This window comes from Lagenorhynchus albirostris, chromosome 9 (assembly GCF_949774975.1).
Source record: "Lagenorhynchus albirostris chromosome 9, mLagAlb1.1, whole genome shotgun sequence".
Classification (NCBI taxonomy): Eukaryota; Metazoa; Chordata; class Mammalia; order Artiodactyla; family Delphinidae; genus Lagenorhynchus; species Lagenorhynchus albirostris.
The window spans coordinates 62,631,880-62,658,168 of NC_083103.1; the positions used below are offsets into that span (position 1 = coordinate 62,631,880).

The 26,289-nt window shown below is 33.8% G+C and overlaps 1 protein-coding gene across 12 annotated transcripts in view; it reads right to left on the reverse strand.

Annotated features, from left to right (window-relative positions):
- The window catches only part of PICALM (phosphatidylinositol binding clathrin assembly protein), a 113,576-nt gene that overhangs the window by 19,087 nt on the left and 68,200 nt on the right, over positions 1-26,289 (reverse strand). For 3 of the 12 annotated variants that reach the window (XM_060160161.1, XM_060160159.1, XM_060160162.1), the window contains exons 8-18: positions 24,125-24,166; positions 20,921-21,006; positions 18,916-19,039; positions 18,507-18,643; positions 16,204-16,307; positions 10,925-11,074; positions 7,446-7,526; positions 3,206-3,313; positions 1,524-1,655; positions 1,401-1,431; positions 1,121-1,220 (exon numbers count right to left, since the gene is read on the reverse strand). In XM_060160161.1, coding sequence (XP_060016144.1) covers positions 1,121-1,220; positions 1,401-1,431; positions 1,524-1,655; positions 3,206-3,313; positions 7,446-7,526; positions 10,925-11,074; positions 16,204-16,307; positions 18,507-18,643; positions 18,916-19,039; positions 20,921-21,006; positions 24,125-24,166 — 1,095 coding nt within the window. The remainder of the gene's footprint in view (positions 1-1,120; positions 1,221-1,400; positions 1,432-1,523; positions 1,656-3,205; positions 3,314-7,445; positions 7,527-10,924; positions 11,075-16,203; positions 16,308-18,506; positions 18,644-18,915; positions 19,040-20,920; positions 21,007-24,124; positions 24,167-26,289) is intronic. The other 9 variants (XM_060160166.1, XM_060160164.1, XM_060160165.1 and 6 more) reach the window with 5 other exon arrangements.

The window sequence follows — 26,289 nt, forward strand, 5'->3', positions numbered from 1 at the left end:
CTGCAAGAAGCTCTGGGACCAGTTGGATAGGGCAAGAGTCTCTCAATTCAGGCACCTATTAGTGGGGATGCCTCAGGCAAGTCACTTAATACCTCTGGCACTCATTTTCTCTTTTGTAAAATAAAAAAATATATAATCCACTAGAATGAGTTTTTTTGTTTTGGGATTTAAGATTATAATCTATGTGAGATGTGTATGTGTATAGGCATACTCAATTAAAACTATACTTGCTTGGCTATTGTTAATACTGTCATATAATTTATATAGTTGATTCTCCTTATTTGCTGCACTTACATTCTTAAAGTCACCAGAACACTGAATTAGTGAACACTGCACCATCAGTGCAGCGGTCCCCAACCTTTCTGGCACCAGGGACGGGTTTCAGGGAACACAATTTTTCCTCGGGTGGAGGAGCGGGGAGAGAATGGCTCAGGCGGTAGTGCGAGCGACGGGGAGCGGCAGATGAAACTCTGCTCGCTTGCCAGCCACTCACCTCTCCTGCTGTGTGGCCCGGTTTCCTAACAGGCAGCGGACCCATACTGGTCTGTGGCCCCAGGCATTGGGGACCCCTGCATTAGTGAACACTGAGCCACTGTTGGGGGAAACACGTGTATGTGTGTGAATCTAGCAATTGGTTCAGTGTTAAGGTTATTTATTTATTGTAGATAGATAAATAATAGATTTGAAACCAGCAGTAGAGAATAGTGATTAAGAAAATATGCTCTGAGGTAAGGCTGCCTGGGTTCTAAAAACCCACCCAATCTCTGTGATCTGGGCTTACTACTTAATAACCCTGTGTTTTCATTTCCTCATCAGTAAAATTGGGATAATAGTTACTACCGTGTAAGGTAAATTTGAGGATTATATAAAACAAAACCACATATTATTTGTTAGAATCATGCCTGACACAAAGTAACCTTTAAATAAATGTTAGCTACTAAAATGTACCTGGCAAACATAGTCAACCAAGCTTCCTTTAAAAGAAATACAAATTACTTATATTTCTAAAACTTGGTAACAATCTTTCCACTTATGCCTTATCACTATTTAAAAAACATTTTCATGTTACACATTTACCTAAATCATTCATGTTAGTATATAATGAGCTTTTCCAACTCACCATTGTTGCAGCATTCCAAGCAGTTGTTGGTGCAACCTTCGGTTGCCAGTTAGATCCTCCAGTTAGCTTCTTTTCACCTGGCTGACTCCAATTTACATCACTTTAAATAAATATGAGTGAGAATATTAAGTGTGTGTAATTATGAAGTTTCTTTACTACACATTTAGATTGAACAGAGCATTTAAGATGCAGATGACATCTCTACACATATTTTCTTGAGAGGAAAGCCTAATCAACCTCTAAATGGCACATAGGGAAAGAATACAAATAAAACACTCACTTCTTAGTGGTTCCATTTCCAATGCCAAGATCTAGGACAGGAGAAAAAGAAAGCATTTAAAAACTAGACTAATTTTTATAAAACAACTTATTTTAAAGATTAAAGAATACAAAAAATACTTACTGCCAACAAGGTTGGCTAAGGATGAATCCAAGTCATCAGATACTAACTTGTTAGGTGGGAGTTTGGCAACAGGAAGACTCTGGTTCTGAGAGGCCACTGTTGGTTTGAGAAGTCCACCTAGTTCATCAAAGCCTTAAAGTTACAAACAGACGAAATAGGATTTGTAAGGAACTTTATGGTGCTACAGCTTTCTAAAGGAGGTCTCTGCCTTTTCTCCTTGTTTGTTTACTGGAGAAGTCCTCCAGGTAAATGGGCACTAATAAATGCTCTTAAGTGGAAAAAGGAGAAATCCACAATTTCAAATCCCTTCTCTGTGAAAGAGAAGGGAATGGAATTAATCCTTCCCCTCAGCTGACAAAATTTTCTGAAGACTCACTTATACCTGAAGCAATACAGGTAAAAAATATATCTCTGTAACTTTGAAAAAAAGTTCCTTTTAAGAAATAATATTTTATAGACCTTTTAATACTCTTCAAAGTGGAGAATGTAAGGTATATGTAAAACAGTATATTAGAAGCAAGTGAAAATGAACCACTAGGTTATCTCTTTTCCTGTCTAAAAACAGCTAGCCTAAATTATACACAAGAAATAGTTAAACTACACTCAAACTGCATAAAACTATCTAGTAAAGTAGAACCCTGTTTAAAAATTAAAAATAAAATAAAATAAATAAAATAAAATCCCTTAAGGTTCTCTACCAAACGGTAAAAGGTGAAACACATCCAATCAACAAACCACCAAAGGACTGAACAGCACAACCCAGGAATACCAGAGAATATGAAAAAGAAAGTCACCAAAAACAGGGGTTTATAAAATATGAACAATTGGTTTCTATTTCCTTTATCCTTTTTCCCAGCAAGATAAACTCAAGAGGACAAAGTCAAATGCATCAAAAAATGTAATTATAAACCTACTAGTGCACAGAAAAAAATAAATTCCTAGTTCATACACATTCTTTATAAGTTTGCTTCTTACTTTTGTATGTATACTTATGATAACTAATTGTATATTATAAAATTAACAACACCTCAATATATTTCTTTAAATGGCTTGAGTTTAATTACCACACTTACCACCCCATGATTAAGAATATAATTTGGTGCCAACTTTACAGGAACTCAATCTTTACAAAACTTGAAATTACCAAGATGTTAAATGGAAACTTGGCTCTACAGATTTTATAAAGTTCTCTTAAGATGACTAACAAGCATACTATAAAACAATAAAAAGCCCCTGAACCCACAACTCTGATATTTAGTTATTCTAGCTGTTCATTACACAGACTACCTCAACGAGTCAACGTACCACAGGTCGTATTTTCCTAGTTTTCAAAAAAGCCAATTTCATTTCAGTAAAGGTAAAAATTAGAGTAAAAGGTACAGCATTCTACACACAGTCCCTAGCAATTTAGCAGTCTAATCTGAGTAAAACCTCTTTTTTTCTCTCTTATTTAATAGCTCTGGGAGAAATAAAATCTACCCAGATTCAAAACTGCCACTAAGAAAAGAGTAAAGGCTAACAACAGTCCCTTGAAGCTTTCTTCTAGTGGCTGGGGGAAGAGGGACCACTTCTTTGGCTACCCCAATTTCATCTATTTACACGTTAAAAGGACCATTATCTGTCCTTACACAGACTCTAAACTAGAACATTATAGTAATGTTAATAAAGCAATTTTTTCTTACCCCCAGAATCTACAATAACGTTGGTAGATTTATTTCCAAACACAGATTCAAAGTCAACATTAAGGCCAGCTGAAGGATGTGGCTGTGCAACTGGAGAAGGAGTGAATCCTAAGAAAAACCAAAATGGAAAAAGCTCAATTCTTTAATAACTCTACATCTACATACAGCTCTTTAATAATGATGACAATAGAATGGAAAAAGCAGTAAATTCCCACAACAAAAAACAAAGCCAACCCTTCAAGCAAAATGCTTCCTAGACTACCACATCTCTTGTGATTACATTTTCCAAAACAAAATCATCCCACTAAGAAAACTAACAAAAGAGCAAGTGAAGTTGAACTACTAGTTTGTTTCATTACAGAAATAACATTTTTTGCTTATTTTTTACCTTAAACTTGTAAGCTGATGTTAAAAAACCAAACACATCTAAAATTCTAGGATTTTGCATGAAGCCAAATTTAATTTAAGGGATCATTTGGGAATAAAATAAGTATTCTGTGGTGCTTTAAAAAAATATGAGTCTACTTAGTATCCCCCAAGAGTCTTTCTCCCTCTACCTACTCACCTTCCATATTTCTCTCTCCTTCCTTCCTTTCTCCCTTCCTTCCTTCGATGGTTAATCAAAAGCTATATGGTTTAAGTTAATTTGAGAAGTGACAGGATTCTGAAAGTTATAACCCACTAATCCTTATGAGCCCCCCCTTGTGTCCAGATGTGTTCTGAATATTAAAAAAAAAACAAAAAACAGACTATTTTCAACACCCAACCACCCTCTAGCTTCAACTTAACTACTTCCTAAAGTGGAGCTGACACGTATAATCAAATATACTAATTTACCTAACTGTTCTGAAACACCAGAAAATTTATTCTTTCCTGTCCATGTTACACTGATGGTGGTGGCAATAAGCCAACAGACACCCAGCTCACGTTGCTGAAACCAGACAATGCTGAGTTAAACGTTAAGATTTTCAATTGTGTGAGGTTGCATTTTGTGAGGTGAGGCTCTGAATTTCCAGAGGCTGACAAGAAGAATTAAAATCATCTAAAACCATTAGGGCTGTCACATGACTTGGGGAGCTTTCAATCACTGAGTATATATCCAAGTAGAGAACAGCCTAGCAAGGATCACAAAGAAGGAATTCTTTTGCTTTGTGGAAGGCTGTAATAAATGGCTCCGGAATTCTCTTCCATTTCTAAATTCTATAAAGTCAGAATGTTAAAAATAAAAAAAAAGTCTGGTATCAGAAGATTAACAACTATATCATTAAAGAGAAGTTAAACTTTTGAGCCCTGAACATAGACTCTCTCTCTCTTCCTGTCCCAACTTTCTGCTAAAGGACTTTCAGTCTATAAGAATCTCACTTTGAACTCTTAATGTATACCACCAGGATATAAAGAAGTACAATAATGCTGTACTAAAAGGACTGATCTTAAAGAAAAACAAAAAGTAGGACAAGATTTGGTGAGAAGTTCAAGAAGGTCCTCAAAGCCAGAGAAGCCAGAAAGCAATGACTTATTATTAACAATGACCCACACAAGCTGGTATACATCAATGATACTACTTTAAAAGTAGCATTTTACATCATAGTATGAATATTCTGTAGGGCACAAAATTTTTTAAATGTACAAATTTGATCTTATTCCATAATTATTTAACCCTTTCTTAACTCAAAGACACCGGTCATACAATGAGAATACAAGCACTATCAAAACATAAAATAATTTAGTAAATAAATCTGACCATTCATCAAAAGGCTCCTAGAATTCTATAGATATACTGATTTAACAGCTCTTTGAAGTGTACAAACTGCTTAAGAAATATACCATGGGCTTGACGGTTCTTCTCCTAACTCCTTACAAAAAGAACAGATGTATCTACTCAAGAAAGACAAAAATCTATCATGCTTAATTATATGCCCATGCTGAACCACCACACATAGCATTCTTTAAATCATCCTGGAAATAATATCTGAGCTATGATATCATTAAACTTTAGAAAACACAGGGAACAATAATTTATAAAGTAGGATGGCATACCAATTTCTCTTTTCCCTTGCTATCTTGTCCCAAATTCTTTCTAGAATTTGATTGATATCAGAGATGAGCCTATCCTTTATAATAACACAAAAACAACTTCATTACTTTCTGTAAAGAGAGGAGCCATCTCCTGAGGTCCCTAGGGGCACCAATCTGTGAAATTATATTACTGCCTAAAAGTATAAAAGCTATGAAAAGATATAAAGTAATCCAGAGCTAGTACCTCAAATTTTAAAAGCTTCTACATAGCAGAAGAATAAACTAAAAGGGAAATGCTTAATAAATTATAATAGCTGATTAGATTGTCAACCTTCAATTTTTAAAAGTTACTTAAAGCAAAGTTACAGAATTAATATCACCATTTCAAAAGAGCAGATTTAGGGACCGCCCCCAAAAAAGATGAATAGGCTATCAAAGTTAAGGTTAATTTTATGAAATAATCACTACATTGAACTGCCTAACTTTCATTTCACAAAGCCCAATGAAAACTCTGTCACTGAACAGCTCCAGTTCACAGATTAACATTTAGAAACCACTGTACTACAGGGCAAATCTTGAGAGGACAATAGTAAGGTGACGGAAAGGTACAAGATGAAAACGCTTTTGGGACAGAAAGGCAATCCAAACACCTTTGAGAAAAATTGGCTGGGTTGTTTAATAGATTTTGATGGTAGTTCTGTAATAAATAGGCCTCATTCTTTTTTGAGAAAATTACTGCTACTATTTATTAAACATTATGCAAGGGCTTTATAGATAGGTTATTATTTAAACCACACAATAACACTGTGAGACAGTTATTATTATCCTCATTTTACAGATGAGGAAACTAAGAGATTAAACAACTTATCCAAGGTAAAATAATTAGTAAGTGGCAGAATCAAGACTTAAACCCCAACTTGTTTGATTCCAGAATCTATTAAGGGTTTTTGGTTTATCCTGAGTATTTCATCTTATATAAATTAGTAGGTAGGAAAATTAGTTTTTATTATTATAGCTATAATAATTATATCTATCAGTACTCTTCAAGTTTTATGAACTTCTTGAGCTTTGAAATAGCGAATACTCGGCTAAAAAATAAATAGCCCTTGGCAATTTAAAAATCTATCAGCAATACAAAAACAATGAGTTTTCAAGATTATATCTGATGATTAAATAATTTAGGTAAGAAGTATACTCCAAGTATGAAATGATCTGCATACACAAGATAATTGCTTTTTTTTTTGGCCTCGCCCTGCGGCATGTGGGATTTTAGTTCCCCAGTCAGGGACTGAACCCTTGCCCCTGCAGTGGGAGCGCAGAGTCTTAACCACTGGACCACCTGGGAAGTCCCCACAAGATAAGTTCCCAATGCAAGTAGTTTTAATGATACTTCTGTGTCAGGCATTGTGCTAGATGTTATACAGGCATATATGTACACCTCATTAACAATCCTGCAAGACATTATTATCCCAATTTTCATAGTCTTAGAAAGGTTAAATACTTGCTTAAAGTCACACAGGTAAAGGAGTGTAACTGGAATTCACACCCAAGTTCACCGTATTCCAAACATTTTCTTTCTGTTAAATGCCCTCAACAATTCCATTTTTAAACACTTTTAACCATGTCTAATTCTTACTGCCAGTCAAGAACCTCAGTTCTTCAGTTGTGTCAAACCTACTTTTTAGTGCCAACTTAACTAAGGTAACAACTCCTATACACAAAAAAATTCAGCTGGATTTTGAGGTCTTATTGCTACTGCACTGGTCTAGACAGAATATATTTGGAAAGATACAGATCAAATTGGTTACACCTCCCTGGAAACTACTTCCCATTTCTATGGCCTTTGCATAGCGCTGGAAAAGTATACTTCTTTCCAGTATAATCTCCCTTCACCTGTGCCACAACTGTTCAAATCAAAATTATCTGCCATTCTATCACTAAGATCTATACACAGAGCTTTAAATTCCATAAGCTTGTAATATTAAAATATTATAAACTCTTCTGAAAATTTGAAAGTTTTGAGAATGAATAAAATCAGGAAGATGACAGGCATCCATTCATAAAACAATCGTGTTTAATCAAGGAAAACAAAATTAAGCAAAAAACTACCTGTTCTTCAAAACCAAGTATTTTTTTTCTTACCAACTCATTTTAAGGAAAACAACAAAAAGAAACCCCTCTTGCATAAATAAACTGATAAATTTTAGAGATTATTGTTACCTACCTCCAAATAAACCAGCTACAGTAGAAGGCTCATGGCACATAAGGGTAGTATTACGATAAGCTTGAGTACCACAAAAAGAATCTGACAAGGCATATAAGGGGGGAAAAGAAAGGACAGGAAAAAAAGAAAAAAGAGAAAGAGAAAAGTGAGAAAGTGAGGAGGAACAGTTAAGAGTGGAATGGAGTAATTAAAAACAAACAGAAACAAATAAAAACAAACAAAACAAAAGAAAAAACAGAGGAGTCCAAGCCATTGGTGTTCTTCAAATTACAACTTACTAAAAAAAAGCACTTAAGCCTCCATTGTAAGTACTATATTTAAAAAATATATATAAATAATATTCACAACAAATTTTTAAAAATAACCAATACTGCATTTCTTTAGATAAAGAAATATGAACCAGTTGGCTTTTTAGTCAATACCAACATGTCTTCTAATGTCTTCTTTTGCAGATGAGGAAGCAGGCCTAGACAAGGTCACAAACATGGTAAGGCTGAGACCACAACCCACTCCCCTTGACTTACAAATTTCAGTATTCTTACAGCTTTAATGAGGACAAGCTACAAAGTACACGAGAATCATATCATCAAATCAAGGTCCTCTCCTGGAAGGGTTGGAAGGTATCTACATACCTAACTCTGATTGTTCTTGGTTGGTTCTTAATCCTATAGAGCAGGGGTTGGCAAACTACAGCCTGGGGCCTATTTTTATATGCCCATGTGAGCTAAAAATGGTTTTTACCTTTTGAAAGGGTTGTTTAAAAAAAAAAAAAGAAAGAAAAAAGAAAAGATGACGACTCAAAGATTTTATGCATCCTATAAAAACCTAAAGCATTTACTATCTGGTTCCTTACACCAGAAGTTTCCTGACCACTGTTCTAGAGCACGATCCAACAGAGCTTTCTAATAACAGAAATGTTTTATAAATCCACACAACATGCAGATATGTGCATATGGTACATTATGGTAGCCACTAGGCACATGTGCCACTGAAGAACGGAAATGTGGCTAGTACAAGTGAGGAAGTAAAATTTTAATTTTATTTAACATTTAATTTTAATTAACCTTTAAATGATGACATGTGGCTAGTGGCTAATTAGACTATACAGTGCCAGGAATGGCACACCTTGGGTGGTCCTCTCATGCTCTTACTACTCTGAGTAAGAAAGTATTGGAATTTTTATTACACAACTCTACTTCTCAGGAACTTTCAACTTGCATTGAAAGACTTATTAAAAAGCCTCTTCTAGGACAGGCATCAACAAACTACAGCGGCTTATCTTTGTAAATAAAGTTTTACTGGAACACAGCCAAGCTCATGTGTTTATGTCTTGTCTACAGCTGCTTTCACGCTATAATGTCAAAGTTGAGCAGCTGCGAAAGAGATCGTGTGGCTCACAAGCCAAAAATATTTACAATCTGACCTTTTAAGAAAAAGTTTGCTGACCCCTATTCTAGACTAATGCCTAATGGTTTGACATCAGTGGTTTTTAATTTCCCCTTCTGCACTCATTTTCATTAAAAAAGAAAAGTATTTAACAAGTTTTTTTCCTCTAATGACAAAACTTAGCAGATGTGATTTTTTTTTTAAAGTATACTTCATACTTTCATTTGTATTATTCTCCATCAGAAAGAGGAAGATAAGGGTTTAAATGAAAGTCTGCACTTCCATAAGGGAAAGAGCGCTGCAGAGCAAAGCTGCTGTCTCCTGATTTAGGCTTTGCTCCCACTAGCTGGGTTATCTTGATTAACTTTTCTAGGACTCAGGTGATGCATCCATAAAATGGTAATTATGTTCTCTTACTACTGTGAGAGTTGAGCTGGACCAAACATTCTCTGCAGGTTTTTGCAAACTCTAAATCACCAATTCTATGATTTTAATTTTCAAATGGACCGACTGACCTTGGAGTATATAGCCATCAACTTTACTAATCCGCTTTGCTTTCTGGTCTTCCTCTTGCCCCAAATCATAGGCCTTAAACTTAAAAAACATTAGGAATATGACATTTCTAGGATATTCCTCTTATTACAGGCTTTTTTCCTTGAAAAGTCAAAATAATAATTAACTCTCTCACATGACTTTTATATATTTTTACTCTGTTTTTGTTTATATGTGAAATACCTACAACCTTCAGCACTTAAGGTTACTGTCCTCCATTCTGTCCCCCTTCAGGGGATACAGATGTGACATACTGAAGCCCATGCACTGCTCTGACCTAAAAGATCTAAATATATAGTCCCAAAGCAAAGACGTATCTGTTTCATATCCCCAAATTAAGGCAACTGACTTAAAAAGATACAAACAGCCATATTTACAACATACAGACTATTCATATTCAGTAAATACGAAGAAAAGATAAACCTAAAAAACCACCACCCCAACAGAACACTCCAAAGATAACTCTAGTTACCCCTTATTACCAAGCAAAAAGGCACTCCATTTGACAAATTTCTAGAGCAACAAAATGTATAATTTAGTTTCAATTACTTTTTATATAATTTTAAATGTACTACAATAAAGGAATTATTGCAACCAAATATTACACTTTAGAACTATTAGACTAGTTGTGTAACTGGAGCACGTGCCTTGAAACTTTCTCATATCTCCAACTACTGCTTTCTAGTCACCTTCCATCCTCCCCTCTCTCAGATATATCTAACAGAATATGGCCACATGATCTACCTAGGGTACACAGATGACTTTCTGCATGCTGCTTTAATCAAAGATTTAAATTTGTGTCACCTTACGTTGTTTCTTTGAATTGAATAAAAGCAGTTTTCATCATCTTTTAAGGGGGTTTAGCATCTTTTTAGTAGGATTCAAAAACATTTATTTCAGTTTAGTATGTACTTAAAAACTTATTCTTCCTTGTACAACTTTGGTATGAAATTTTGCCTTTTTACAGATTTTTAGACCACAATTAAGCCTATTCAGTCAAGTTGCTTTTCATTTTCTACTTTTCACCCCAGGCTAACAATGAAATGAGACCCTTAAGATTGGACAAGAGGGTATAGTGGGTTTTAGACAATATAAAGTTGTACCATTATTTGAAATTAAAAACGGAGAAAAAAGGAAGATTCAGAAAGCTACTAAGAGTGATAATCACCCTCTTTCTCAAGCAGAGAGGGGAAAATATAAGCACACATAAATACGTAACTAAGTTACGCCTTCAATCAACTCTCCTAATAACCACCTCTCTGAACTAATAAACAGGATGTAGCATGTGATGCTACAGTATGATAGAGAACAAAACAAAGTCCAATTTCAAAGGAAATTTTCTTTCCTAAAAACTTGCATTAAATAAAATTAGGGATACTGGTGTAAAAAATTTCACTACATTATTGCTATTTAGTTTACTTAAAAATTTATTATTAAAATACAAAGTAATTATTGCAGTGCTTTAAAAATAATGGATACGTTAAAAAAATACTTAGGCAGTATAAACATTAATTGGAAAGAAAGGTTAAATGGTACTTTACCAACAAACATTTCATGAGTAGGTGTCCTAGTAGTAAAAGTGGATACATCTGAAGAAATGGGAGGGTGAACATCACCACTACTTTTTGTGAGGAAAGGATTTAAGCTTGGAATGGCATCATCAACAGCATCTACAGTAGCAGAGAAAGGATCTGTGCAGTCCAAGTGCATTATAGCAAAATGAAGAGAGGAAGTAAATTAATTAGTATTGTAATCAGTCAAAAGATGCAAAGTGAAAAGTAGTAGCTATATTATTATTAATCTAAATGCAAATGATCAAATCTAATCACCAAGATAGAAGAAATGCATTTAACATATTTTAGAATGAACCCTCAGAAAAAAATACTTATGTGTCCATAACAACAGTAGCATACGAAGGCTAGATCTGCTTTACATCAGAAAGCCAACAGTCATGTAGTTAAAAAAGAAGATAAGTAAGAACAAAAATGTTTCTATAAAAGAGCCATCTACCCTGAACCGTGTTCCCCACCCAAGGTGGGAGTGTATCAGTTCTGGTGGCATAGCTATGTTTACTCACATAATTGATATAAATAATTCAAATGTGGAATAAGCAGTATTTCAAAAGCCAAAGGGAATTAGGGGTTTCTAACATGTGAATATAAACTCTTGTATGGGTTCAGATGTAGGAAACAAAATAATAAAGACGAAGAAAAGGTCTAATGATGGGAAAGGAATTTTAGAAAAATTAAGAACAGAGACAAAAGACTGGCCATCCCAGTAGACTGGGATTAGCTTTGAAGGCCTAGCTATGAGTTTTAAAGCCTAAATGATTTGGAAGGAATAACAAAAGTATTGTTCCCTACTAGAATGGTACCAAATATGTACTTTATCATCAAATTTAGAATCACATATTTACTATACCTATACCTCATTCAAGATAACTGTCACTGTAATGACTGAAAGCCATTCATCATACCTTAAGTTAATGGGGAGAAGAAAAAATAAAGAGCAGCGAAAATATAGTGTCATAATTTTTTCTCTTATAACACAATTAAAAATGAAAAGATACTCCTGTACTTCCAACCAGCACCTGTTCTTGCCTCTTCTAGTCTAGTTTGTGGTCCTTACTTAAGAATACAGTATTAAGCACTGTATTTTACTCTAAGACTGTATGACAAAACAATAAGGAAGCAATGGCCTAAGGATCAGCTTCTGCAAAATAATATAGGCACACTTTATCCTTAAAGTCAATAAATTCAAACCTAGTGTTCCACAAATCCTGCAACTGCAACTTTAAAAAGAAAAATATCAAGATAATATTGAGGTCATTGTATGAAGTCCTACAAACATCAAAACTCACTGATGTACTATTCTAACTCAAATGATCATGTTAAACATCTTTCCCACCCCTCCACTTCTCAATAAATGGAACAATGGGGGAAGAGAGTCAGAAAAAATAATTCAGAAATAAAAAGCAGAAAATAGTCAAAAACAAGATTCATTTTTTTGTACTAAAATAAAAATGTAATGATGACCACTCTAACTCCTTCTTGTATAAGAAAGGATTTGCGTTAAGTTTAGAGTTGACCAGTTTGGTTGAAAGTACTACTTTTAAATATTTGATAGAGGCATGGAGTTTTTAAAGTACATCATACTTTGTTGGACAAGTAACACAAAACTTCTCTCTGGTTTTCCATGCAAAAGAAGTCATGAGAGAAGTCATTCAAAAAGAGTACACATATTTCTACAACAGATCTATTAGGTTCATGAGAAAAGACATGTTTGGAAAAAGTTACTAGTTATCTGCTATTCTATTGATTGACACTTTTTACCTAAGCACTTAATATCAATCATTTCCTATTATATGAAACATCCTAAAGAAGAATATGCAGAAATGCATAAGTGAATCTGTATATTTAGATCAGTCAGACAATAAGAAAAACCAGCTCTTAATCTACCTTGACAAAACACTACTACTATGGGTAGCAGATTAACATCATTTAGATTAGATGACGATTTTTAAATCTAAATGTTAGTCTACTATACCATAAATGATTAATTCAAATTCATTAAAGATAAAAAAAATAGTAATAATGTTCCAGCTATTCCAACTTAAACTGTACTTATCAGACTGGCAACTCTAAAATTCCTTATACTTTTAATAAATACTTTTTTCCATTATTTTTATCATTATTCACTTGAAAGTTTAATTTTATGTTACATTAGAGTCATAGAAAAATAATGCAAAAAATTAAAACAAAAATAGTACCAGTCATATTACAGTCTCGAGGTAAATATTTGATATCTACGTTTATTCACAGAAAATTGAGAGTTTTCATAGTGTTGTGTGTCTCATGCCAGCTGAGACTAAAACAAATTCAACTTCAGAAAGGGTCATTCTTTTTTACCTGAATTAAATTTTGAAATCTTGCTTAAAATATACAACAGTATACTTAACCTGGTAATACTGTATATTTTTAGATTTGCTGTAACTCAAAGTTTTCAAGGTGATGAAAACTGATATCTCAAGATATTAGTATTCAACACCAAGTGCTTGTTTAGATGCCAGACCATTTCTTGAAAAATCAAAGGCTCACTAATAATGCAATGAGAGAAACAGGAGAGCTTGTGTTCTCTCTCTTCAATGTTCATTTTTAGGTGGAACCGTAAAATGCCTCTCACATTAAACATACGAACTTTACCTCCTCTTAACTCTAATCACTAACCTAGCTGTGATTGGGAATATACATCGTTTCTGTGGTGCATATAAGAACTAAATTAAATACCAAATCTGTTGTTAACATCCATTTTTAGCAAATGAGAGCAAGGAAAGCATAGAATAAGATTTTAGAATTATCAAAAAAAAAGCATACCTCTGTTTCGTCACATACTATAAAAAGCATGATGTAAAATGCTACATATTTCAAATGTTCAGGTAAATGGTTAACGTCAAAAAAATGCCTTTTAGAATTTACTGTTATGATCAAAGCTTTTTATATATAAGATTTATTTATCTTAGTAACTTTAATTTTAAAAATAAAGTAAAAAGTCTTAATCTGAATGTCATGGGTATGAACAATACAATGACTAAATTAGTAAGTATTCAAAGTTCTTGGCTTAAAATACTCTTCCACTATCCAATTATGCAGAAGTCAAAACTCTGAAATTACCACCAACTCAGAAGCCAAATATCTTTATATGAAATATAAGACAAGATTTCATTCTTCTTAAATTGAGGGGTTTATATAAGATCACTGTCCTTTCCTCGTATATAACTGTAAGCTTTTGGAAAAATAGTAGTCAGTTGCTACTGCCTCTGCTCTCAACTATACTTGATAATACTTTTTTTTTTTAAAACAGTTTAACAGTGTCACTTGGACACAGCAAGCCTAATGTTAAAATATGGGGGAAATTTTGATGAAAATAGTACATAAACCAAAATAACCTAAACTAGAAAAGGAAATGATTAAATGTACTCCCACACTGTATTCACACACAAATTGCCGTGGAATATTTCTTCTAACAGAATATAAAACAATTTTTACAGGCTGAAATTACTTAAAATTATTCTCCTACAGTAACAGTCTATCTGCCTTCATATATGAGCTCAATAATTCCAAGCAGAAACTTTGTCATTGTTAGAATTAATTGTACATGGTATCCAGACAAAATAATTTCACAGTTCAGTTTCATTGAAATGTTATATTAGTCCTCATTAAGCCTTCTGTAAAATTTTTCATCTATCTAAAAATACAACTTTTCAGCCTTAATTTTAGAAAAACTGGTTTGTTTTTTTAAAAGGTGAGCAAGCTAAAACTGCTTAAACGGTCATGTTAATCCTACTAATGTTTCCTAAATCAATTCACAATAAGCAGGAAATAAGCATGTAAATTTTGGCAGATTAAAAATCCTAAAATTGTAATGACTGTTAGGATATTAAGAAAATGCTTTCTTAACCTTAATTTGCTGTCTACAGATCATTCAGATAAATAATTCTAAAATATTTACTGACTTTAAAACTAGCTTATCATTTTTAGAAATTACTCCCAGATCTTAAGATTTAGCTAAATTAAACTAGCTTTCAAAATCAATTAGTTTTAAAAATCAAGTTATGGCTCACAAAATTAGTCTAAAAATCTAGTATTTTAGTGTTTCACTATTCCTGTTCCCTGCCCTGTCTTGAACCACAAATAACCTGCCCCCCAAAAAAGAAAACGTCTAATCATTCAACAAATATTTACAAAGTACATGTTATATATCAATAAGTGTTCTAGGCATCAGGGATATATCACTCAACAAAACATTTTAGAGCTCTTCCCTTCACATAGTTTACATTCTATTATATAAAATATAGTCTTAAGAAATAACTATTAAAAAACCCCTAAAAAGTTATTAACTCAAATCAGTGAAATAAAGATGAAAAACTCGAATACACCATAAAAACTCACTAGAACAATGAATCCTGCTATGAGAAGTAAGCTAGTCAATTCCGATTTTACATGTGACCAACATAAATGTTAAGGTAGCTTGCCATTCTCTAACAGTTCTCTAGACAGTGTCCTTTCTCAGAGTATCTTTCCCTCCCAAATAATTTTTCAGTGTTTATAAAATAATATTGATACTTACATAAAAACAAACAGAAGTACCAAAACCAAACAAAGGAAATGATTTGAAAACATACTAAATGTCTAAGCAAAACTGCTTAAAAATTGACATGGACTAGGCTCATTCCTTCAAAGATGCCAGGTCATGATCATAATATGGTCACCTTAAGATCAAAGAACTACTCAAGGTCAGCAAACTTTCCTGTTGGTACTAGGGGAAAAATTCTTTGAATACCAAAATCTTGCAGGTCTGAATTAAATCAACATTTTAAATACAAGTAGCATAAAGTTTGTCATGACATTCCTGCAGAGAAGCTAGTGCACTGCCCGATAACACCATCCGAATTTTATTAGAACTTTTATTAGATGAGTTTTCCCCTCTGCAAGTAAATTTTTTTTATATACCAAAGGTAAGATAACCATTACATATTTTTGGGTAGTAGAACAGAAATTCAACATTGAAAGAATGATTTTACAACTAAACATACATTTGGTCCTTTTTCATCTTCATTAAACTTCATTTCATAATTTAATTGAACATACATTCCAAAATTGCATTTATAAATGAATGGAAATGTCTTCAAGGGGCAAAACAACTTCACTGTCATATTAATATTTTTCAAGTACTCATGTATCAAGTGTAAGGCAAGTAAACCCCACAGAATGGGGAAGGGAGATGCCTATACAACATACAAAGTAAGTTCATTAATGCTTACCTCCCCATGTACTTGCTACCTGAGAAGCAGCTGACATAGGAAGTACAGATGGGTGAAAAGTTGGCTGTTGCAAATCAAGCAGATCATTTGGTAGCTTTGATGTGCTAGGAAGATATTTTGAAAAGATGCTTTATTTATTAGATAAACTTTGCTACATTAGCCACTCCCCTCATCCACCCCGGTAAATAAAAACATTAAAAAGAAAAGTGAAAAAAGAGTCCCAATAATATAAATCTCCAAAGGAAAAACAGGTGCAACAAGATAACAGTTGCATACCCCTCACGTAACAGCATATTTCTAAGGAGGTCTGGAAAATTATTCAAGTACCATATCTTAAGTTTACATAGGATTCAAATAATAATAGCCCTTCTGGAAAGAATCAATGACTTCCCCAGGAAAAAACTAATTTCTTTATTGAAAAGAACCTAGAACCTAAACAACATAATTTTAAAATATGAAACGTCATGGCAATTAATTTTTTTTAGAAGAAATTTGTTTTCTTAATCTTCAAAAAAACTTCAATTAAATTTGCAACACTAATACTCCTACAAAGTAAAATACCTGTTAACCTTACCTTTATTGCTTCAAATATCAAACAACATACCAACAATACATGGAAAAACTTATACATGCATATATGATATAAATTTACAACGAAGCCACCCCATTACATAACTCTAGGGGAGTACTACTTACGTAATATATTTCGTGTTACGTGATTAAGGAACAACACAAAAAAAGATCCCAGTTTCCATGAATTGAGGCATTATGTGTATCTCAGCATAGATTATTTTTAACTTACACTTATTCAAAAACAAAAGTTTTGAAGACATATCTTTCAGATGTAAAACGTAGTTTTATAAGTAGATAAATCAAAATACAAATGCATTTAGTGCTTTGGGGAAAAATACAGAATATGCAATAAGCATTCTGTAATAGGCTGTAGGTCTGTCCTCAATTACTGTTAAAAAGGTGAAAATGTTGAGGGTACTAAGTGAAATAAAAAGATTAGTTCTTTATCTAATAATTTGTTTCATCCTCAAACCGTCAACATTCTTTTCCATTTACCCCCATCCCCCCACCCTACTAAGACAGACTCCTTTTTAAGGTCCCTAAGTGAAAAACTTGACACTTAATGGTTCAGTGTTACTGGGGACTAAGGAAGGTATTATACAAAAATCAAAACAAACAAAAAGATAAAGCTGAAAGAGAAACACATAGCTAAATTCAACATCTACTAAGACTTCAGAGAGCAGGTAGCAGCTGAGTTAGTAAAAGTTACACTTAGCTGTGACAGGAGTCGGTAGGTGAAGGGAAGACCATTTAAGGATGAGTTAATAAAATAAACAGCAACAACAACAAAATCAAAGAAACACAAGCAAACAAAACACCCCATCACTCTCTATGTAGCATTTACCATGCACTAAGCACTGTGTTAAACCCTGTACTAGTGATCCTGTGACCCTGGCAGAAATGAAAATTCTTGGGCCTTACCCTGCAGGTGGGGCCCAGAAACCTGTGGTTTAATAAACCCTCCAGGTGATTCTAATGTTAGGTAAAGACTGAGAACCACTAACTTATACCATACATTATCTTGCTTGGAAACTGAGGTTTAAAAAAAAAAAAAGATTAAGAAATAAATAAACCAGGATTCAAACCAGAATCTGAATTTCAAATTTCTCTAAACCACTCTGAGATAAAACATAGGAGGAATTTAGAAAAATCCAGTTATTCCAATTTGCCTGGAAATATAATATTCCTATTGTTAAGCAGCTTGAAGTTGGGCTGGTAAGCTTCAATACCACAGAAATCTGGCAACTAAACTCTTATTGTGTTCCAGATTACTGAGTTTGAGTTTAACACCAGGGACTAGATATGAAAAACATTTAACATCCAATGAAAGGATATCCTGAAATACATATCATACATACATATCCAAGAGTTATATACAGGGTCTTGAACCATTAGACACTTCACAAATGTGTTTAACTATAGTTAATTTTTTTACAATGAAACGTTTACCCAGAGATAACCCACCACCTTTCCAACTGGTATACCACCACCTTTCCAACTGGTATAAGTCTATCATTTAGCCATATCCCATTTCTTAAATATTTGAAATATAAAGTCTTTCACTTTATATTTAGCTATTATACCACTACCACCATTTATCACTACCTCCTTTGTGTGAATTTATGATTACAAAATCATGTATCAAACTAAACCTGAAAAACTCTGCAAAATTTCTGTTAGAAGTCTTTAAGCCTAAGTATTCAAAGGTAATCATTAACCACTCCACCTACCTGTTAGAAGAACTAGGGGTAGAAAATATGTCAATGGCTGGTGCAGTCACTATACCCCCTGCTGAGGTGGACACAGGAGAGGCTGCAGTTGTTAAAGAGGTATGAGGTTTCTTTGCAAGTTCTTTTAGGCGCTGTTCCTGTTGAGAAAGGGAACTACCATAAGGAATCCAGAAACCAGATTTGTTTGTATGGCCTCTGAAAAAAAAAAGCATTTTCTAATTTTGTTTTGATAGCAGAAAGGTATTCTCTGTTTTGCCAGTCATTCAATGTCAGGATGAAAAATTAGACTACTGAATGTCACCCCATTTGTACAAATATCTATTAAATACTGTTAGTCTGTACAGAAGTCCCAGTTACTTTATGAACGCCTATACTTGTTTTTCCAAATAAAGAGAATGCACACACCTACCTTTAAAGCTTTTAAACGAGCCTGTTCTTCCTCTAATGCTGCCTGCTTTTCCCTTTCATCCACTTTGGTAAGAGACAGGCCAGTGCTTGCCAGGGAAGAGACTGCATTGGAAAGTGTTGTTGCCCTTGGATAATCAGACAAAGGTAATTTGGTATTTTGCCAAACATTTATTTCACTGGTTATGAAATGGTCTAGCAAGCTAGCCATGGATAGGCACCATAATTATGAACTAAACTTATGGAGTCAAAACCCATACTTCAGATGAAATATTCTACCCACTGACCTAGAGGATTATTAGAAATTAGTTGATCTACACATACATTCATTTATTTTTTTAAAGTAAGTGTTAGACTTTGGAAAGGGTTCACAGTAAAGGTGAGGGACATTGCCTCTTCCAAGCCCCAAGGTAGGGAACCAATGCAATTAGAGAAGAGCTCACATACTTCTAGGAAAACCCTGATGTGTAAAAAGTATTGAATTTCTCATAGAAAATGATCTTCTGCTAATTTACAGCCTGGGTTTGGCAGTACTACTACAGAATACTAAAACATAAGTACCAGCAATAAATAATGTATGTCTAGGTATGTTTCCCTTATAATAACACCCAAAGATGTCATTCCCAGAGGATCCACAGGTTCTCTCAAAGGAAGATCAGTTTCATTCCAGTCACTGGTCCATCTGGCTCCCCCTTTCTGTCTGCTACCCTTTTGCCAAGCTAGAATTTTCTTTTCAAACATATTATATATGCACAATACATCATCCCTTACTGATGGATTCACAGCAAACCACCTCATTTCTCTTATATCAAAACCTTATCCAGATCATAAACCCCAACATTTAATTCCCCAATGTTATTAATCCTAGGCAAAATAAACATGTGTGGTAAAGAATTCTAACAGGAAACTACTCCTCAGTGACTGCTACTAATGTTCCTTTTCTCACACACCAAACACCATTAATTTCTACTCTAAGCACACAAGTGGAAAACTAAGTTTTATGTAAAATCAATTTTATAAATGAGCCAATATAAAGATATAACTCAGAAGACAAAGGAAGAGTAATACTGCTGTGAAGAAATACAAGAAACCCAGAAAATTTTATGTTAAAAAACATATGAGGTAAATCGGTGTACCTGAGCTACCTGGCTATATTTTTCATTACTTTCTCAAATAATCGGACCTTATAACTTGGCTTATACTTCTAAAAACCTACTAGAAAATCCAAAGAACAAATCTACAATTAAAAAGCATTAAAATCCAGTAATGACATTTTCCTTTACAAATTACTTAAATTTTGTTGCTAAAAAAAAAAGTTCTGAAACAACAATCAAAAAGAAGAAGAGTTCTCATCATACTTCATACAAATTTCTTCTTCATACTGCTAAAAGGAAATCTTCATAAGAAAACATGAGAATTACTCAAGTTACTAACCAACACAAAAATCACGTTACAAGGTCAATAAGCGATGATGTATATTACTTTCTATTTGCTGGTCTTGGTCTTGGCAATCAGCTAAAAGTCTAATAGAATGATTAAAATATGTCCACAGTCAACCCCATAAACTGGCATTAGAGAAAGATGATGAAATCTTATGTCAGACATCCTAGGTTTGAGTCCCAGAATTACTACTGCATACTTCACAGGGCTATTGTGAGGGTTAGTCAAATCTGTAAAAAAGGCATCTTGTAATTATAATACACCATATGAACCTATGCATTTCATCTTAAAGAGAAATACTGACACTATGAACACCATTCTAAACCACGTAGTTTTCACTGCCATCATCTTAACAGATGCTGACATTTACTGAAAATTAAGAACTATCCCCAAAACTTACATGTGTTAATCCTTAACAGCAACTCTCTGAGGTTGATACTATTATTAAACCGACTTACAAATGGTTAAATCAAGATAAAGAGAAGTTCAATAACTTGGAACTTCAGCTAGACTCATCTACTTTCTCAGAAACATCACTACTGTTCTTTGCCCCACAAAGAATAATGTACCTGCTTGCAGCTGTAGAATCTTTGATTTTCTTTCCTTCCAAGGAAGCTAAATGTTGCTCCAAAGCATCAAGAAGACTGCTGGGGGCCTAAAATTGTACAAATATTAAGACTTTCTTTCGTCAAAATAAATCAAGTATCATCTAACACAGGAGAGCAATAAAAATAAATAGGTGTATTCCTCATGATCTAATTAACAGTGTAGTTTCAGCCACCTAAGAATGACACTATTATTTTTATTACATAAGTATGACCTGGTAAGGAGTATTAACAAACATAAAGATATAAAAACTAAGACTATGTGAACATGAAACATTAAGAGAATCTTAGAATTTTCTATATTTAACTTATTTAAATTTTAAATAGAAACACAACCCTAAAAATCAGACATACTGTTGAGCATGGTCCTGGTACTTAACAACTACTCACTAACTGAAAATGTCCAAACACTATTTCTGAATAGTTATTGACAAATGAAACTGAAGACTAACATCAAGGAAACAAAAACTGAAATCACAGTGAGATATAACTTCTTACCCACTAGAATGGTTAAAGTTAGATAGACTAGTAATATCAAATGTTGATGAAGATATAAAACAAATGCAACTGTCATACAATGCTGGTGGGAGTACATCCACCTTGAAAAAAGCTATGGGTTTTTAAAAAAAATAAAGTTAAATATACAACTACCTTAATTACCCAATTCTATTCCTAGCTATTTATTCAAGAGAGAGACAAATGTTATCTCCACAAGACTTGTTCAAGAATGTTTTAAGCAGCTTTATTTATGATAGTTAAAAAACTGCAAATAATCCAAAAATTTCCAAATTTTCCAATTTAGAAAACAGATAAACAAAATTGTGGTAAATTGACATGATGGAATACTATTCAGCAATTAAAAAGAATTAATCAATGGTATATTCAACAATATAGACAGATCTCAAAACATTATGATGAGCAAAAGAAGCCAGATATGAAAATAGTTGCATGATTCCATTTATATTAAATTCAAAATCTGATACAAATTATTCTATTAGAATTCAAAATAGTTATTTGTGTGGAGCGGATTAGGGAGTGACTGGAGGGAGACAGGAGGATTGGGGTGATGCAACTGATTTATATCTTGAATGGGGTGTTGATTACACAAGTGTTAATGGTTATCAATCCTCATTCAAATAGATATTTACCTCAATTTTTTTTAAAGACTAGCTTTAAACCTTCAGTCTGTATATCAAATCTCAACTTAATATGAACAGTTAATTACTTTCAAAAGGAAATCTTTTCTGTGAGTTGAAAAGGAATTTTTCACTATTTTTAAGTGAAGCAAATACATCAGTGGCATTCACTTACATCAAATATTCTTTAGGATTTCAGATAGAGTTTCTCAATTACAGAGATCCAAAATCAGTTGCAAGAGACAATACTAGCCAACTTCTCTGCCAATTATGACCTGAACAATTTCCTTCATCCTGTATTTTCTCTCTACATATCAAGACCTTAGCACAAGAAAGATATGGTAGAAAACATTGACTTCTTTGTTGATCTGAGAACACATGTGCACTCCCTCAACCCCAATAAATCAGCAGGCCAACTACTGTCCCAAGAGCTATTGTTAACAATAGCGGTTAACATTTAAAAAGCTCCTGCAACACCACAGGCACTGTGCAAGCTACCTTATATGTAATCACTGACTCTATGAGAAACACACTACTACATATCCATTTTACAAATAAACAACCTGAAACTGAAAATTAAGCAACTTGTCCCAGATCACATATCTGATACATAGCAGGAGCTAACATAGTGTGCAAGGATTGTCCCATCTGAAAGCCTAGATATTAACTACTATGCTACAGAATCCTAAATTAAAACTGTGGTCATTTAAAGTGTACTTTAATTTTTTCTGAAGGGTTTAAGCTGTGCTTACAAATATTAAACTACCTAGTTATGATAATTAATAAACTATTTCCCAAATCCCTTCTAAATGTATCTGGCTGTTCTTTAAAAGTCAAACCCACATTACAAAGAGTGAAGGAAATGTGATGCTTCACATCCTAAAAAGAGCAATTTATAACAAACAAAAAAAGAATAAATAATCTCAAATTTCCTCTCTTGTGTTTAACTACCATCTTCCCTTAAGTATAAAAAGCTTTGTTTTAATTCACTTGAAAATTTTCTGAATCATTCAGAGATCATCAATGAAGAGGGAGGGACGGAGGAGGGTCAGAGGCTGGCCAACCCTACCCAATCACAATACCATGAATATTAAAGTACAGACACATAATAACAGTCTGGCCTGAGGCTGATGCTTTTTAAACAAAAATAGGTGAAGCTGACATGACAAATGGGGTAATGGCTTATCTGAAACTGCCAAATTAGCTTATACTACTATTGTTCAAACAATGACTCTTCTCACTTTTAGCCTACAGTAATGTGCTTAATCTTAATGACATCAGTTATCTCATGTGGGCATATGCAGAAATTTTTTATTTACATACAATCCATAACTAAATCTAGTGCATACTCTTAGCCTGGTGATCAAAGGGATGAATTAGAACAAGTGAGTACAGAGAAAAACAGTAAGAACCTTGATACATAAGGATAGTTTATGCCAGGTACTTTCATTCTTAATGCTCAGTACACAAACACCAGAAAAGGCCAGAACTTCAGGTTTAAAGTTTCCTTCCCAGAAATTTTTAGAAGATAATGATGATAAAAATAATATTATAATAGCTAACATTGAGTACTTAATGCTCTAATTGTTTTTTAGGTATTAACTCATTTAATCCTCCAAACTACCTAATGAAATGGGTATTGTAATATCTGCATTTTAGAGATGAAACTGAACCATAGAGAGAACTTCTCCAAATCACAGGGCCAGCTAGTGGAACAGCCAGGACTCAAACTTAGACAAAGCCTGCTCTCTTAACCCAACATCATGTTCTCAGGTTTATCCCATTTAATATATTTACCTGAGCCAAAGAGCCAAAGTGGAAGGTTTAAAACAGGAAAAATAAATCCTGTATAAGATCATTTTATACTGTAATAATGTTAGAACAATTGTCAGCAATATATCAAAATGTTAAAATCTGTCAAGAAAAATTACACTGATCTCCTTGACAGCAGAGGCTGTATATTATTCATCTTTGTACCCTTCATACCTAGCAGAATATAGCAGGCAGTGATTGGTATTATAACAATACTTACCTGTGAAAGGTCTGGTATATCACCTCTGTCAATTCCAACTTGCTGTAAGAAGAAGAAGCATTGTATTTAATAGATAAAATTACAATAGGGTGTTTTATAAGTAAAATTTAGAAAATGACATTTATGACTAGTACTATGAGCAATATTTTAGAAAGAATTCTTTAAAATTAGAAGAATATTTAATCCCCACAGATATCATTCAGTACTTCCAAGGACACAGATGTTGTCTGATGGCTCTACAAGTTCTAACAGGAGGGGAATAAGAGTTGGAAATTCAACAAGGCTCTTAAGTTACCATCTCCACATCTTCTAAACACCTATATAAACCACCTTGTCACAATCTGAAAAATCCATCACTTCTATGACAAAAACATTACACCAAGAATGAGAAAGGCTGACCATGAACAAGTCCCCTGGGGCATAAGAAGAAGTTAAAGGAACAAACCTAATGACAATGACTCTCTCTTCATATAGTATGCTTTCCCTGGCAATCACCACAGATAACAATTTTTAAAACCTATGTTCACTCAAGCAGGTCAGGTTTTATACAAATACCAAGTGATATTTAACCAGGATTTAACTGTCACCACAAAGCAATCCCCATACACTTTCATGATGTTCAGGTACTAGGTAATTTCTAGCAAAAAAGATAAGAACCATTTCTATTTATTACAACACCCAAATTTAAAAATTCTTTTCCCTCCCATGACTATATGACTATATTTCATTTTCTAATCATTCTCTCTTCCTTTTCTCAACCTCTCAAGGGCCAGTCCCAGAATGATAGCAGTAGAAAATTTGATAAAATAATTCATACTAAGATCTTAAGAGCTAATTGATATATTTGTCCTCTTCAAACACATTTAAAAAGGTTACTTGTGTCTTTTTTCATTTTTAAGTATCATTTTGACTTTATTTATTTTTATTTATTTTGGTTGCGCTGTGTCTTCGTTGCTGCGCGTGGGCTTTCTCTAATTGCGGGCAGCGAGGGCTACCCTTCGTTGCAGTGTGCGGGCTTCTCATTGCAGTGGCTTCTCTTGTTGCATAGCATGGGCTCTAGGCACGCAGGCTCAGTAGTTGTGGCTCACGGGCTCTAGAGCACAGGCTCAGTAGTTGTGGCGCATGGGCTTAGTTGCTCCGCAGAATGTGGGATCTTCCCGGACCAGGGGTCAAACCCATGTCCCCTGCATTGGCAGGCATACTCTTAACCACTGCGTCACCAGGGAAGTCCCAGTTATTTGTGTCTTTACTCCAAGAACTAAGGTCTCATAATGAAATTGCTAGCCCAAAGACCGCCTCATGAAAGAAAAGAAGCCAAAGGGAAAAGCCAACAAACTAAAACTTTATTTAAGGAATTTGCTAGAATCATAGCATAAACACTACCTTTTTCTGGTTTTAGTATGTGACTGACCCTAAAGAAATGGGGGAAAAAAACCATTGATTTCTCCTTGAGAGATACTTTAAATCCAAAATAAATTTCAGTACACTTCACAAAATAGCTGATTAACACCACAAAGCTATTTTCTTCAAAGGTCTCGTCATCCTTTTCTATCCTATTCCATCTGCTACAGAATAAAACATCACTATGGTAATAGAGCTAGAATCACCAACTTGCTAGTTTCAGATTAACTACTTTGATATTATTAATCAGTTATATAGTCTATTCATCTTCTAGAATTATCCTAGCAAGACACCTCTGGTGGTAATGCATAGAGGGCAGAGAAAGGGAAAACAAACAAAAACACTTCAAGTGCCGCCTCTGTGCAAGCAAGATAATGCCCACAAGCATTACCACAACTACCTTCTGTGACAGTCGCAGAAAATTATTTTTTAAACCGATTTGTAAAATTAGATTATCCTATAACCTACGTTCATGGTTTTCATAATCAATGACAAACAATAAATGCACTATATTCACTTCTGAAGGGAACAAAACATTTTGAACAATGTGGCTCCAGCTGCAACTCTCGCTGGAGAAAAGAGACTTGCACTAACACAGAATATTCTCTACCATATTGAATAGAATAAATCTTCTACAATACATGGCCAATTCCAAACATAAAAGTCACTGCCACCTACTTGATTTTATAGAGAAATAAACAATTTAAAAATAGATTACTTTTCAGTATTCAATACTGAATTAAATATACAGGAAATTTTTTATT